This window comes from Chiloscyllium plagiosum, chromosome 4, assembly GCF_004010195.1.
Source record: "Chiloscyllium plagiosum isolate BGI_BamShark_2017 chromosome 4, ASM401019v2, whole genome shotgun sequence".
Classification (NCBI taxonomy): Eukaryota; Metazoa; Chordata; class Chondrichthyes; order Orectolobiformes; family Hemiscylliidae; genus Chiloscyllium; species Chiloscyllium plagiosum.
Genome location: NC_057713.1, coordinates 32,723,450 through 32,736,479, shown reverse-complemented (window position 1 = coordinate 32,736,479; position 13,030 = coordinate 32,723,450). Strand labels below are relative to the sequence as shown.

General features: G+C 39.5%; 1 protein-coding gene across 2 annotated transcripts in view; it reads right to left on the bottom strand.

Annotated features, from left to right (window-relative positions):
* oxsr1b (oxidative stress responsive kinase 1b) overlaps positions 1-13,030 on the bottom strand; it is a 177,609-nt gene that overhangs the window by 127,251 nt on the left and 37,328 nt on the right. Inside the window, exons 1-2 of one of the 2 annotated variants that reach the window (XM_043687911.1) lie at positions 4,237-4,326; positions 1,518-1,573 (exon numbers count right to left, since the gene is read on the bottom strand). Coding sequence is in view for 1 of the 2 variants with exons in the window: in XM_043687910.1 (XP_043543845.1) it covers positions 4,237-4,349 (113 nt within the window). In the remaining variant the exon portion in view is untranslated. Of the gene's footprint in view, positions 1-1,517; positions 1,574-4,236; positions 4,350-13,030 lie in introns of those variants that run through there. The other variant, XM_043687910.1, reaches the window with a different exon arrangement.

Genomic DNA, 13,030 nt, shown 5'->3' with positions numbered 1-13,030 from the left:
CCAAGGTGAATCACCTCACACTTAGCTACATTGAATTCCATTTGCCACCTTTCTGCCCAGCTCTGCAGCTTCTCTATATCCTGCTGTAACCTGCCACATGCTTCCTCACTGTCAACAACTCCTCCGACTTTCGTATCATCCGCAATTTTGCACCCAACCTTCTAACCCCTCTTCCAGGTCATTTATAAAAATGACAAACAGCAATGGTCCCAAAACAGATCCTTGCGGAACACCGCTAGTGACGGCACTCCATGAAGAAACTTTGCCATCAACTACTACCCTCTGTCTTCTTCTTCCCAGCCAATTCCTAATCCAAACCTCCAACTCACCCTCAATGCCATATCTCCGTATTTTCTGCAGTAGCCTACTATGCAGTTCAAAAACCATTACATGCAGTTCAAAAGGGAAAATGACTGGTTTAAGGATCAGGGTCATCATCCAGGATTCTCAGAACCCATGACCAGTGATACAGAAATTCCAAGGTGAACAATCATACTCGTTAGCAAGTGATTGCTGATGACAATAATTTTAAACATAAACAGAGACTCTGTTGACATTAAAGCTGAGCGAGCTGAAATGAGCAGGAATACTATGCTTGGGGATGGACTAATAGTGGCAACACTTGAGGGAACATTTCACAAGGGCTAGAATAAGTGTATCACTACTGTTGGAAAAAAATTGTAGGAGGGGAAGCCCACAATTCCTTAGAATCTACGTTTAATGGATTGGCTAAGGGTATGGAGGGAGAGGGGGAAAGAGAGATGGCAACAAGGTGAACAGACATGGTCGTAGTTGTGGTGATAGCAGATGGAACACATGGTAGGCTAGGAGAGAAAAGGGTTAATTGCATCTGCTTTTGCTCTAAAGGTAGATGGGATTATACTGAGTGCGCATGTGACTTAGATAATGATGTAATAGCACGAGGAGTACATGAGGGACAGGATGGCAGAGACCGAGAAAGATCAATCTTTTGTTTATAGATAGTTAAAAGCCTCTAATGTCAGGCACAAGCAGTGGTCTGGAATCCCAACTTATCCTGCTTGCAGAGAATAAAAAGCTATACTCTGGAAGGGAGAGTATTGTTGTGCAGTTAAAACAGTTTGCTTATCTACACTGGACTACCTATGCATATCACATCTAGCTCGTTTTCAATTCATTTGACCTTTCTTATTGTAAAAACCCCTGTTTTGATTTATTTATTCCTTGCTGTAGGAGATAAAAGAGGGATATCACTTTGCAATATTAAGCTAATTCTAGTACAAAGTCAAAACACTCCAGATGCTGGAAATCAGAAATAAAAACAGAAAATGCTGAAATTAAGTCATCAGGTCTGGTAGCAGTTGTGGGGAGAGAAACAACTAAAGCTTCTGGTAACAACCTTTCATCAGAACTTCACATTAGTTCTAATGTTATGTCATATGTCATCTGTCTGTCTGTCTCACTTTCAATAGGTGCTGACTGACCTAAGTATTTCCAGCATTTTTTGTTTTTTTTTATTATATAAAAATAATGGTTACTTGAATGTGGTGCTGGAGTGCGACTGCCACCTGAAGACCCAGATTCCAGTCAGCACCTTTGGAAGAAAGAGAGAAGAACTTGTATTTATTTAGCAGCTCTCAAGGCTCAAAAGGTCTCACATCCTTTTGAAGCGCAGTCATTTATATAGACATATGGTAACCATTTATATAGTGAAGTCCCACAAATCACACTGAAAAGAGCAACCAGTCAACCTGCTTTTGGTGGTGTCGGTCAAAAAATGATTTTTAGTCATGGTGCTAGGTTAGTTCAATATTATTCTTTAAAAATATTTTGAGAGATTATTTACATCCATGCAAACAATTGGACAGAATCATCAGTCAGAATTCAATCCAAAGAATAGCAATATTTAATCACCATAGCACTCCTTGGTTACATTAAAAGTTCAACTTAGAGTATGTATGTCCATGAGTAGAATTTAAACTCTCAATAATAGAATCATTAGACCATAAATGGAGGGCACACATCAGGTCTCTGAAAAAGCTGCTCTGCTCTCTCTATGTCCCTGTAGCTTTGCAAAGCTTTTCTTCAGGTGATTCTTTGAAAGACCACCGTTTCATCTTCCTTCACCACACCCCTGGACAGTGAATTCTGAACTGTAAAGTCTTTCTGCACGTTACTTCTGGTTCTTCTGCCAATCACATTAAATAATAGCACTCTGGTTTTCCACCCTTTTACCCATGGTAACTGCTTCTCACTAACTGTTTTGTCCAAACTATTGAATTCTCATAAGTCTCATTTGACTTTAGGATGGGAGTTAAGTTGGTAAATCAGAGCAAGCATATGAAAGCCTTCAAAAAAAATAAATTCTGATTATCTGTCTAGTCAATGAGTGTTTATTTTGCAACAAGCCAGAGTTAAAACAAACAAAAAAAAAATCTGCAAATATTGAAAAAAACTTTGGAAGTCTATAGCAGCATAATCAGCACTGGAAGCTTTTTTAAAAGTCAATGTCATCCGTAGCTGGAAAGATGACTACAAGAATCATTTCAATTCTTTGCTGCACTTCACTTTGTATCTTTGAACTCTACACTCTTCTAACAAAAGCCAAAGTAAATTGTTAGGAACAGCACTATCTTTCAATTCAGTACTTTCCAACATGCTCAACATTGACAACAACTCAAATCATAATCTGTCACTACATTAACAGGTAAAGAAAATTACAAGTCTGGAAGCTTGGCTGTCATGCTCATGGTTGGATTTTAGTAAAAGGTTTCCAATTGATTATCTTAACCACTTTTCTCCCCAGAGTTGCTGTGTGGCTTGCTGAGTATTTCCAATATTTTCCCAATTTGATTACAAATTTTCCAGCAGCCTCAGTATCTTTTTTATTAATCTTTAGCTGATCTTCTTACTGATGCCCAAAGATCAGTCTGGTGTATATCTGAAATTTCAAGTTCTTCACAACACATCAACCTAAACTTCAAAAAATAAGTTCACACCCAAATTATCCATGGACAATGTGAACAGACACACCCTAAAAATCAGCAGAGCAACAAGTACACTCTTGCATGCACTCCATCACGTAACAAGAAATGGGGCTAGGTCAGCATTATTTCTCCCTCCCAGTTATCTCTGACAGCTCTAATATGTTAAGAACACATTATGAAAAAGTGGTTCTGCTTGAATTTAAACCATTCAGAATATTCAGGATTTAATTTAAGGACATTAATTGTACCATCTTGGAAACTTCATAAGTTTGAAAAATGTTTTCCTGTGCTACATGCATAATGTGGACAACCAATTATTTCAGTACAAATTGTCTGGGTTTGTTCAAGTCTTTAGTGACATTTTTCTAAAATTCCTATTTTCTCTATCTGGCTGAGAAACAGAATTGTAATAAACTAATTCCTTCATTATTCATGTAACTCCATACCCACCATCCTATATATTCCTTTTTAAAAGCACACACTGGAAACCATAAATTTGAAATAAAAATATACCACAACAGGCAACTAACTGATCTTCTAGTCATTCTAAAAAAAGAGTTCAGTTTCCTCACTTCTCTCCAAATACTGACAGTGCACAGTTATATTTTCAAAATGTTCTTCACCATACACATTCTAAAGTTTTTTTTAAAACTTGCTGCTGTTGATTTATAAAAAATCTAGCTCAAATTCATTCACAGGATTCAAGATTTGTAGTTCGGGTGCCGGTTGCTGCAGTTATGGGTATGTTTGCCAAGTTGGAAGTTGATTTGCAGAGGTTTCGTCCCCTGTCGAGGGGGCATCTTCAGTGCTTTGGAGCCTCCTGTGCACTGAAGATGTCACCTAGACAGGGGACGAAACATTTGCAGCTCAACTTCCCAGTTCAGCAAACACCCACAGGATGTGGGCACTGCTGCATAGGTATTTGTTGCTCATTCTTAATTGCCCAAAGGGCAGTTAAGAGTCAACCACATAGTTATAGGTCTGGAGTCACATGTAAAGATGGACATGTAAGATAAACATGTAAGGATGGCAGTTTCCTTACTCCAGATGGATTTTTCTGACAATTGGCAATGGTTTCATGGCCATGAGACTCTTAATTCCAGACTTTTATTGAATTCACATTCCACCACCTGGGTCCACAGATACCCAAACCTCTGTTCAGAGATAATACCACTAGCACATTGCCTCTCCCTATTTATTGACTACATTTACAAATTTTCAAGTGGTCAGCCCTCCTTGTACTATATTGGTGCATGTTCCAGTGCATTACCAGGAGTTCGTCCATACTAGTCTGACATTTTTCCAGATTGATGCGTTTGATTGCAACTCGTTCTTTCTTCGGGATACAGTATGCAGCCTGAACCACAGCTGTAGCTCCAGAACCTGAAAGAGAAAACAAACCTTTTTAAAAAAGGTATTAATTTTGGTGACAAACATGTCTGTATAAGAGCATTCTTCTGCAAACATTAACGGTGAAAATACAGGTGACTGACTATCAACAAATAACTCATCTCTGCACACATTCATTACTCCTAAAATTATGACAAATATCGGCAGTCAGTGCATTTAAAGAAAAAAATGCAGGGTAATTCAATCTTGGGATATGGGTGTCACTGGCAAATAGAGCATTCACTGCCCATTCACAAAGAGGTGGTGACAGGTCCTGCAGTCCATCTATAAAAAGTCCTTCTGCAATCTATTAGTTAGGAAGTTCCAGGAATTTGACTGAGCAACACACAGTACATGGTGCACATATCCAAATCTGGATCGTTCACTAGCCTCAAACAGCCCTGCAATCCTCATATTTCTGCACTCTTTCAATAAATAGAAATACACAAAATGACAATATTCTAGGAATAGACCATTTGACTCTTCAAGCCTGCTCTACCATTCAATGTGATCATGACTGATCATCCAATTAAGTACCCATTTCCACTTTCCCTCCGCTAGCTGGAAGAATCAAAGGCTTCAAGAACTACATCTAATTCCTTCATTTAATGTTTTGGTCTCAGCTGCTTTCTATGGCAGAGAATTCCACAGACTCTCACTGTGTAAAGAAATCTCTGATCAGTCCTAAATGACCTACTCCAGGGTCCTTAAAATGGTGACCCCTCGTTCAGGATTCCCTAGTCATTGGGAATATCCATCCTGTGTTTATCCTGTCTGGTATTGTTACCATTTAAAGGTTTTTAATATTTTCCCCCTTATTATTCTAAACGTCACTGAATATAGTACTAACTGATCCAGTCTCTCTTCATACGTCAGTCTGATAAACCTTTGATGCATTCTCTCTATAGCTTGAGCATTTTTCCTCTGATAAGGGGATCAAAACTGCACATTATATTGCATTTGTGGTCTTATCAATGCCTGCTCAACTGCAAGACATCTACACTGCTGTACTCAAAATTGTTTATTTGAAAGGCCAACATACAATTTACATTCTTCAATGCCTGGTTGGTTTTCGTGACAGGTGTACAGGGACACCCAGGTCTCCCCCTTTCCCAATCTACTGTCAGATAATAATTATTTGGTTTTGGCAACCAAAGGGGTGGCACGGTGGCTCAGTGGGTTAGCACTGCTGCCTCACAGCACCAGGGTCCCAGGTTCGATTCAGGCTTGGGCGACTGTCTGTATGGAGTTTGCACATTCTCCCTGTGTCTGCGTGGGTTTCCTCCGGATGCTCCGGTTTCCTCCCACAGTCCAAAAAAGTGCAAGTCAGGTGAATTGGTGATGCTAAATTGCCCATAGTGTTAGGCACATTAATCAGAAGGGAAATGTGTCTGGGTGGGTTACTCTTCAGAGGATTAGTGTGGACTGATTGGGCTGAAGGGCCTGTTTCCACACTGTAGGGAATCTAATCTAATCTAAATCTCTCAGTTACCCAGTTATACATCATCTGTCCACTCATTCCACTGAGCTAGGGTCCAAGCACTGGTCGCTGCTATACCCAACTGTTCATTGCCAGCTTATTCCTCACCTTGGTTTCCTGCCTGCCAAGCAGTTCTCCATACATGTTAACATATACCCCCAATCCCATGTGCTTTAACTTCATCGGGTCTTCTGTCAGCCTTCTGAAAATCCAAGCAAAATCCACTGGCCCCCTCTTATCAGTTCTACTATTTATGTCCTCTCAGTAGATCTGTCAAGGATGATTTCCTTTTCAGAAATCCATGTTGACTCAGTCCAACTCTGCTACTTTTTTTCAAGCACTCCGCTAGTGTATCTTTTACAACAGGCTCCAGCATTTTCTCTATCATCAATGACAGGGTAACCATAATAGAGAATAATAGTCATTGCAATAATGGGGTTACATTAGCTACCCTAACATTACCCATGGTTACTGCTCTGGAGTCTATATAAACGTGAAAACTAAACTAACACAAACTAGCATCCACATTGAGGGCTCACTTCCTTAAGTAGTCAGGTATGAATTATTAGGCCTTGGGGTTTATCAGAGTCAAAGAGTGTCATACCGGAGAAGCACAGCTGGTCAGGCAGCAGCTGAGAAGCAGACGAATCGACGTTGAGCACAAATCCTTCATCAAGCTTATGCTCAAAACGTCAATTTGCCTGCTCCTCCAATGTTGCCTGACTGGCTATATTTTTCCAGTGCTACACTCAGACTCTGATCTCCAACATCTGCGGTCCTCACTTTCTCCTTGGGGATTTATCAGCCTTTAATCCAATTTTTCTCAATACCATTCCCTACTAATATTGATTTCCGTCATTTCCTCCTTCTCAATAGGCCCTGCATTCCCCAATTTGGGTGTGTCCTCCTCTAAGGACAGAACCAAAATATGTATTTAATTGGCTTGCTATCTTTGTCTTGTATAACTTCTCCTGTTTCTGCCTATAAAGGGACCCATACTTGTCTTAATTAATCTTTTTCTAATTTTTGTTTACATACAATCTTCTCACTCGTTTATACCACTACCAGCAGCCACACTTTGATTTAGAGCTTGGGCTCTAGAATTTGCTCCCTCAACCCTTCTTGCCACTTTCAAGATGTCATTCAAATAAATTGTTTAATTAAGCTGCTGAATAGCGAGTTTTGCGAAGATCTGTAGCTCAGGTTGAAGTTCTGGATGTCAGTTTGCACGCTGAGCTGGAAAGTTTATTTCCAGACGTTTCGTCACCCTACTAGGTAACATCTTCAGTGGGACTCCAGGCAAAGCATTACTGCTGATTTCCAAACATCTAAATAGAAAGCAGGAATCAGCTGCAGTACTTTGCCTGGAGACCCACTGAAGATGTTTTGTCACCCTACTAGGTAACATCTGGAAACGAACCTTCCAGCTTAGTGAGCAAACGTACAACTACAAGCTGTTGATCATCACAATTCACTGCACTAAATCTCATCTGTCACCTATCCACCAACTTGCCCATGTCCTTTTGGAGTTTCACATTCTCCATTCAACTTATTTTTTCCCCCAAGTTTAATCTCATCTGCAAACTTTGACATTGTCTCCTTGCCCACTAAGATTCAGATAATTTATATATAATCAGCAAAAAAAAAGTGTCCCAAAACTGAACCCTGAGGAATTCCATTACAAAACATTCTCCTCCAGCTCAAAAAGCATCCATTGACCAATACTGTTTCTTATCACTCAGCCAAGTCTACAGCAATGTTGTTACTGTTCCTTTTATACAATGAGAGCAAAGTATCTGGTGCCCTCGGCTTTATTAATAAGGGATATAGTGTTCAAGTGCAAGGTAATGTGGAACTTCTACAAGATTCTTGCTAGACAACAGCTGGAATATCATGTACAGCTGTGGACACATTAGTTTCTCATTCCTGCAACCACAGTTAAGACAACAGAGTAGTAGTAGTTAGGACTGTTCTCTTGGAGAGAAAATCTGACTGAGACAGGATAGAATAGTTAGGGAGAAATTGTCCCTTTTCATAAAAAGGGAGAATGAGAGTGAACAGATTTATTAACATGATGCGCAAAAGCAGCAAGAGTAATGTGAAAGAAAAAAAACTTTTCACACAAGGTTTTGGGGAATACAACACATGGCCTGGAAATGTGAGGGAAGCAGGTTACACTGAGGCATTTAAGGAGAGTATTGGATAATTATTTGGGTGGTGTGCAAAAGTTCTGGAAAAAAGCCGAGTAGCACTAGGTAATGCTGCATGTTTGAAGAACCAGTGGTGGCATAATGGATTGAATGGCCTCCTTTTGTACTATAACAATTTTAAGAGTACAGATTTTGCTCTTCCAAAGAGCATCTGGGAAACTGTATGGCTTTAAGTGAGAACTTCTTCCCCCACTTACAGTACATTTGCATAAATGCATATAATGTAGTTATCCCACAAATATGAAGCTGAGCATATTACTCATTACATCTGCATTCAGTCTCATCCTTCTACTTGCTTCAGGCTAGCCATTTAAAAATCACTATGGATGATCCCATTAATGTGTGAACAGATTTCTTTTTCAAAACTAGTGATTTTAGTAAGATTATAATAATCTCTGTAAAAAGATCATTTCAAAAAAGTAAAGAATTCTCTTTTTGCTCTTTCTTCACCATTCTGGAGAATATTGCATCCCTACATTAGCACGTAGCCAAAGGGAGATAAATTTTCAGCATGTTGTAACAAGGTGTGTACTTTATAACAACCGCAAAGAAGTGCAAAACTGAAGATCAAAAAAAATGTTAAAGCCCATGTAGATTTTAAATTGGATTGTTTCTAATCTGATGCCTATTTAATGAATGACTCAAAATTTCTATTTAACATTAGAATAAAAATATATGAAACAAGTTTCATCCTGCAGGAGAAATTCAGTAGGACAGTGGACCAAGTCTTTCATAATACACTGGATCCAAACAAGTTCTTGGTATTACAGAATCCTTTGACTGGTTGTTATATAGCCTAGCTCATTGTTTAGCCTGACACTTGGGGCATGGCTTCCTTCCCCTTAGTTCTAGATAAGAGATGGACAATGTCAGCCGGGAGATTTTATCATATTGAACTCCAGTCCTGTGATATGTTTTGGGGTTGGAAGAAAGTTGTTCTTCCCCCCTTATCAATGTGGTGCTGGAAAAGCAGCATCCGAGGAGCAGACGAGTCAATGTTTCGATCATAAGCTCTGCATCAGGAATATCCCAGCACCTCACTTTTTGACACTGATCTCCAGCATCTGCAGTCCTCACTTTCACCCTCTTATCAATCAGGCAGATGAAAATGGATAGTTCACCAAAGCAAGTGAATTCATTTCTGCATATTTTGTGTAGTCTGAAGTTTTGATCTGTATAAGTCGGCAATAACTACAATATAATTTGAGTGTTGTTATTCTATAAACTAAAACATACTTTTCTTTTTCTTTAGATATGGCTGATGCTGGCAAGGCCACATTCACACTTCATACAGCCTAGCTTGTCCAAGAAAGTGAATATAGACAAGCATGAAGGAGTAAAAACAAATTTGCTGGACAGACTCAGTAGGTCTGGCAGCATCTTTGAAGAGAGAAGCAAATTAACTTGGGAGTTGGATATGACACTTTCTTTGGAAGGATCAAAATTGATGCTGCCTGCCCAACTTGATATTGCCAACATTTTCTAGCCGCTGCATTTTTTTCCCCCATGAGAAAACATGAAGGAACTGTTCGGTTCTCGATGTTGCCAAGTTTGTGTAGGTATTTTGTAGTTGTATTTATCTTGGCAGTATATGTGGTTTAAAGGTGAAAGAGTAAGATTCACATGTTGAGCTAATTGTTGCAGCAATATATCTAGACTCTAATTAGTTCTCATAGACCCAGCAGGGTTGCAGGATTTGAGCCATAGGGAGAGGTTGAATGGGCTGGGGCTGTTTTCCCTGGAGCGGAGGCAGAGGCGGAGGTGTGACCTAATAGAAGTTAATAAAATCATGAGGTGCACAGATAGGGTAAATACACAAGGTGTTTTCCCTGGGGTGGGGGAGCCCAGAACTAGAGGACATAGGTTTAGGGTGAGAGGGGAAGATTTAAACAGGGACCTAAGGACAACATTTTCACGCAGACAGAACTGTGTGTATGGTATGAGCTGCCAGAGGAAGTATTGGAGGCTGGTACAATTGCAACATTTAAAAGGCATCTGGATTGGTATATGCATAGGAAGGGGTTTAGAGGGATATGGGCTAAGTGCTGGAAAATGGGACTAGATTAGGTTAGGATATCTGGTCGGCATGGACGAGTTGGACCGAACGAACAAACAGTCTGTTTCTGTGCTGTACATCTCGATGACTCTATGGCTCTATCTTGGACCAGTTAAATTCCTCAATGTGACCCAAACATGATACAGTAAAGAGCTACAAGGCAGAAATAATTTTATTGGTACGTGAGAATGCTTTTGTCTTTTTCTTGTCAGACGTAGTTATTACCTACTTCTTATGTCTTAGCTAGGAGTAATCTACGTCTAACAAAGGATGAAACATTCTGCTTAATTTTCAGAGGAATTTTAGATGTATAATATAGAAAGAGTCAAATAGTTCCTACAATTGAACTTGTGAAGAGGAGAATAATGCAAGTGAATTATTCAACCTATGACAAGCAAATCTCGGGCCTCATTTGTCTGCTGGATTAGATGCGAAAGATCCTATGGCACTATTTCAAAGCAGGACCTGGGAGTTATTCAAAAGTATGGATTAATATTTATCCCCTGGTCAGCATCATCAAAACAGATTATCTAGCCATTGTCAACACACACAGCAAACTGCAACAAGCAGCAAATTGACTGACATTTTCTACATTGCAACAATGACTACACTTACAAAATAATGCATTGGATATTTCAAAGCATTTTATAGCCAATGGTAAGACAAGCACTGTATAAACAGATTCAAATCTATTGTATGGGACAGGAGTAGACCAGTGTCTGATGCAACAATTAGATCATGGCTCATAAGTATTTTAAACTTATTTCACCACCTCGGTTTGATAACACGGCAATTCTTTATCGCCATGTGTCTTTCGAGTGAGCGCTAAGGATTTCCATAACCTGTGATGCAGCATCTACCAGAATATCCCAACTGCAATTTTCTTCAATTAGCTTCTTTTATTCTGGTCTTTGTCTAGATTAGAGTGGTGTTGGAAAAGCACAGCAGTTCAGGCAGCATCCGAGCAGTAAAATCGATGTTTCGGGCAAAAGCCCTTCATCAGGAATCTGGTCTGTGTCAGCCCTTATTTTACTTTGCTAAGCTATTTAGCTTCAATAAACATTTAATTTTTGAACTAACCCTTTATTAAAGCATTTCTTCTTCTTTGGCCTGTTTCTTACTCTCTTCTGGGACAACTGTTCCATAAATCATTCAAAATATATTGTACAAGATATCAAGAAAGTGAGTGGGGTACAACAGCAGAGCCTGATCCTTACCCACCAGTGTTCACCTACTCCAAAATAAAACATTCCAGTAACATGTATTAGCAACCTGTAAATTTTTGCTATAAATTCTGTGTTATGATCGAGCCTTCCACTATCACCTGATGAAGCAGCGTCGCTCCGAAAGCTAGTGTGCTTCCAATTAAACCTGTTGGACTATAACCTGGTGTTGTGTGATTTTTAACTTTCTTTTAAAAAAACTACTTCGTGTTCCACCCATCTTCAAGGGGACAAACTCAAATCAATCAAAAACTCTGTTGCTCCTATACTAATTCACAAAAATAGATCTAGGCATATGCTTTCTGAAGTACACCATTTCCCAGTTTGGTAAAATCAAAATTGACCTCAATTTTTAAATCCTCCCCACCCACAATGGCCTCAAACCCATATCTCTTTAGCCTCAAGTTCAGAAGTCCGTTTTTTTTCCCATACTAAATCTACCCGCCACCCCCAAGTCCCATTCTATTACCAATGTTATACATTTAGATAAATTCAGAGTTCTTAGGTTGAAGGTTCCTAATTTCTCTAGTCACTCTGTCTCAGAACCTTAGGCACAAAATTCTTATCTGCACCATAGCAACTCAAGTTTGAAGGCACCACTTTTTTGTTCCTATATACTGGTTTAGTCTCTTTCTTGTTAAAAATTACATGAGGAAAATAAATTAATTCAGCTTTTGCATCTCAAAACATCTTAAGCACATAGGCAAGAAATAAACAGGACAGTTGGTCTTGATTCATAGAAAGTAACAGCCCAATTATTCTGTATCTAACCCAAAATTAGAGATCTTCTGAAACATAGCAAGAAAAAAAAAGGACTAAGAAAAATAGTATCCTGGTGAAATTGATATAATGTACATTTCCCATTTATAGAACTTCCCTCTTGATTTTCAGCCATTAGAAATGACCTACCAAGCCACTCAGCTATATCAAATCACTTCAAATACAAAAAAAAATCAGGGGGCTTGAGGTACTGTGACAATGTTTCTACCTTTGAATGAGGTGGTCTGGGTTGACAGCCCAGGATCAAGTATCACCTGCTTTAAAGATGTGCAACAGCATCACTAAGGCAGTTGATTACAGGCCAGCCAGTATTAATTGAGGCACCAATAGGTACATGCTATTCAATCAATCCTGCAAAGTCCTTTTCACTAACATCTGAAGTTAAAGTTGAGCTAATATTGAAAGATTTGTCCCATTGACCTCAGTGGTGGGCACGTTGTTGGACGGAATCCTGAGGGTGTACATGTATTTGGAAAGGCAAGGACTGATTAGGGACAGTCAACATGGCTTTGTGCGTGGGAAATCGTGTCTCACTAACTTGATTAAGTTTTTTGAAGTAACAAAGAAGATTGCTGAGGGCAGAGCAGTAGATATGATCTATATGGACTTCAGCAAGGCCTTCGACAAGGTTCCCCATGGGAGACTGATTAGCAAGGTTAGATCTCATGGAATACAGGGAGAACTAGCCATTTGGATACAGAACTGGGTCAAAGGTAGAAGACAGAGGGTGGTGGAGAAGGGTTGTTTTCAGACTGGAGCCCTGTGACCAGTGGAGTGCCACAAGGATCGGTGCTGGGCCCTCTACTTTTTGTCATTTACATAAATGATTTGGAAGTGAGCAGAACAGGTACAGTTAGTAAGTTTGCAGATGACTCCAAAATTGGAGGTGAAGTGGACAGTGAAGAGGGTTACCTCAGATTACAACA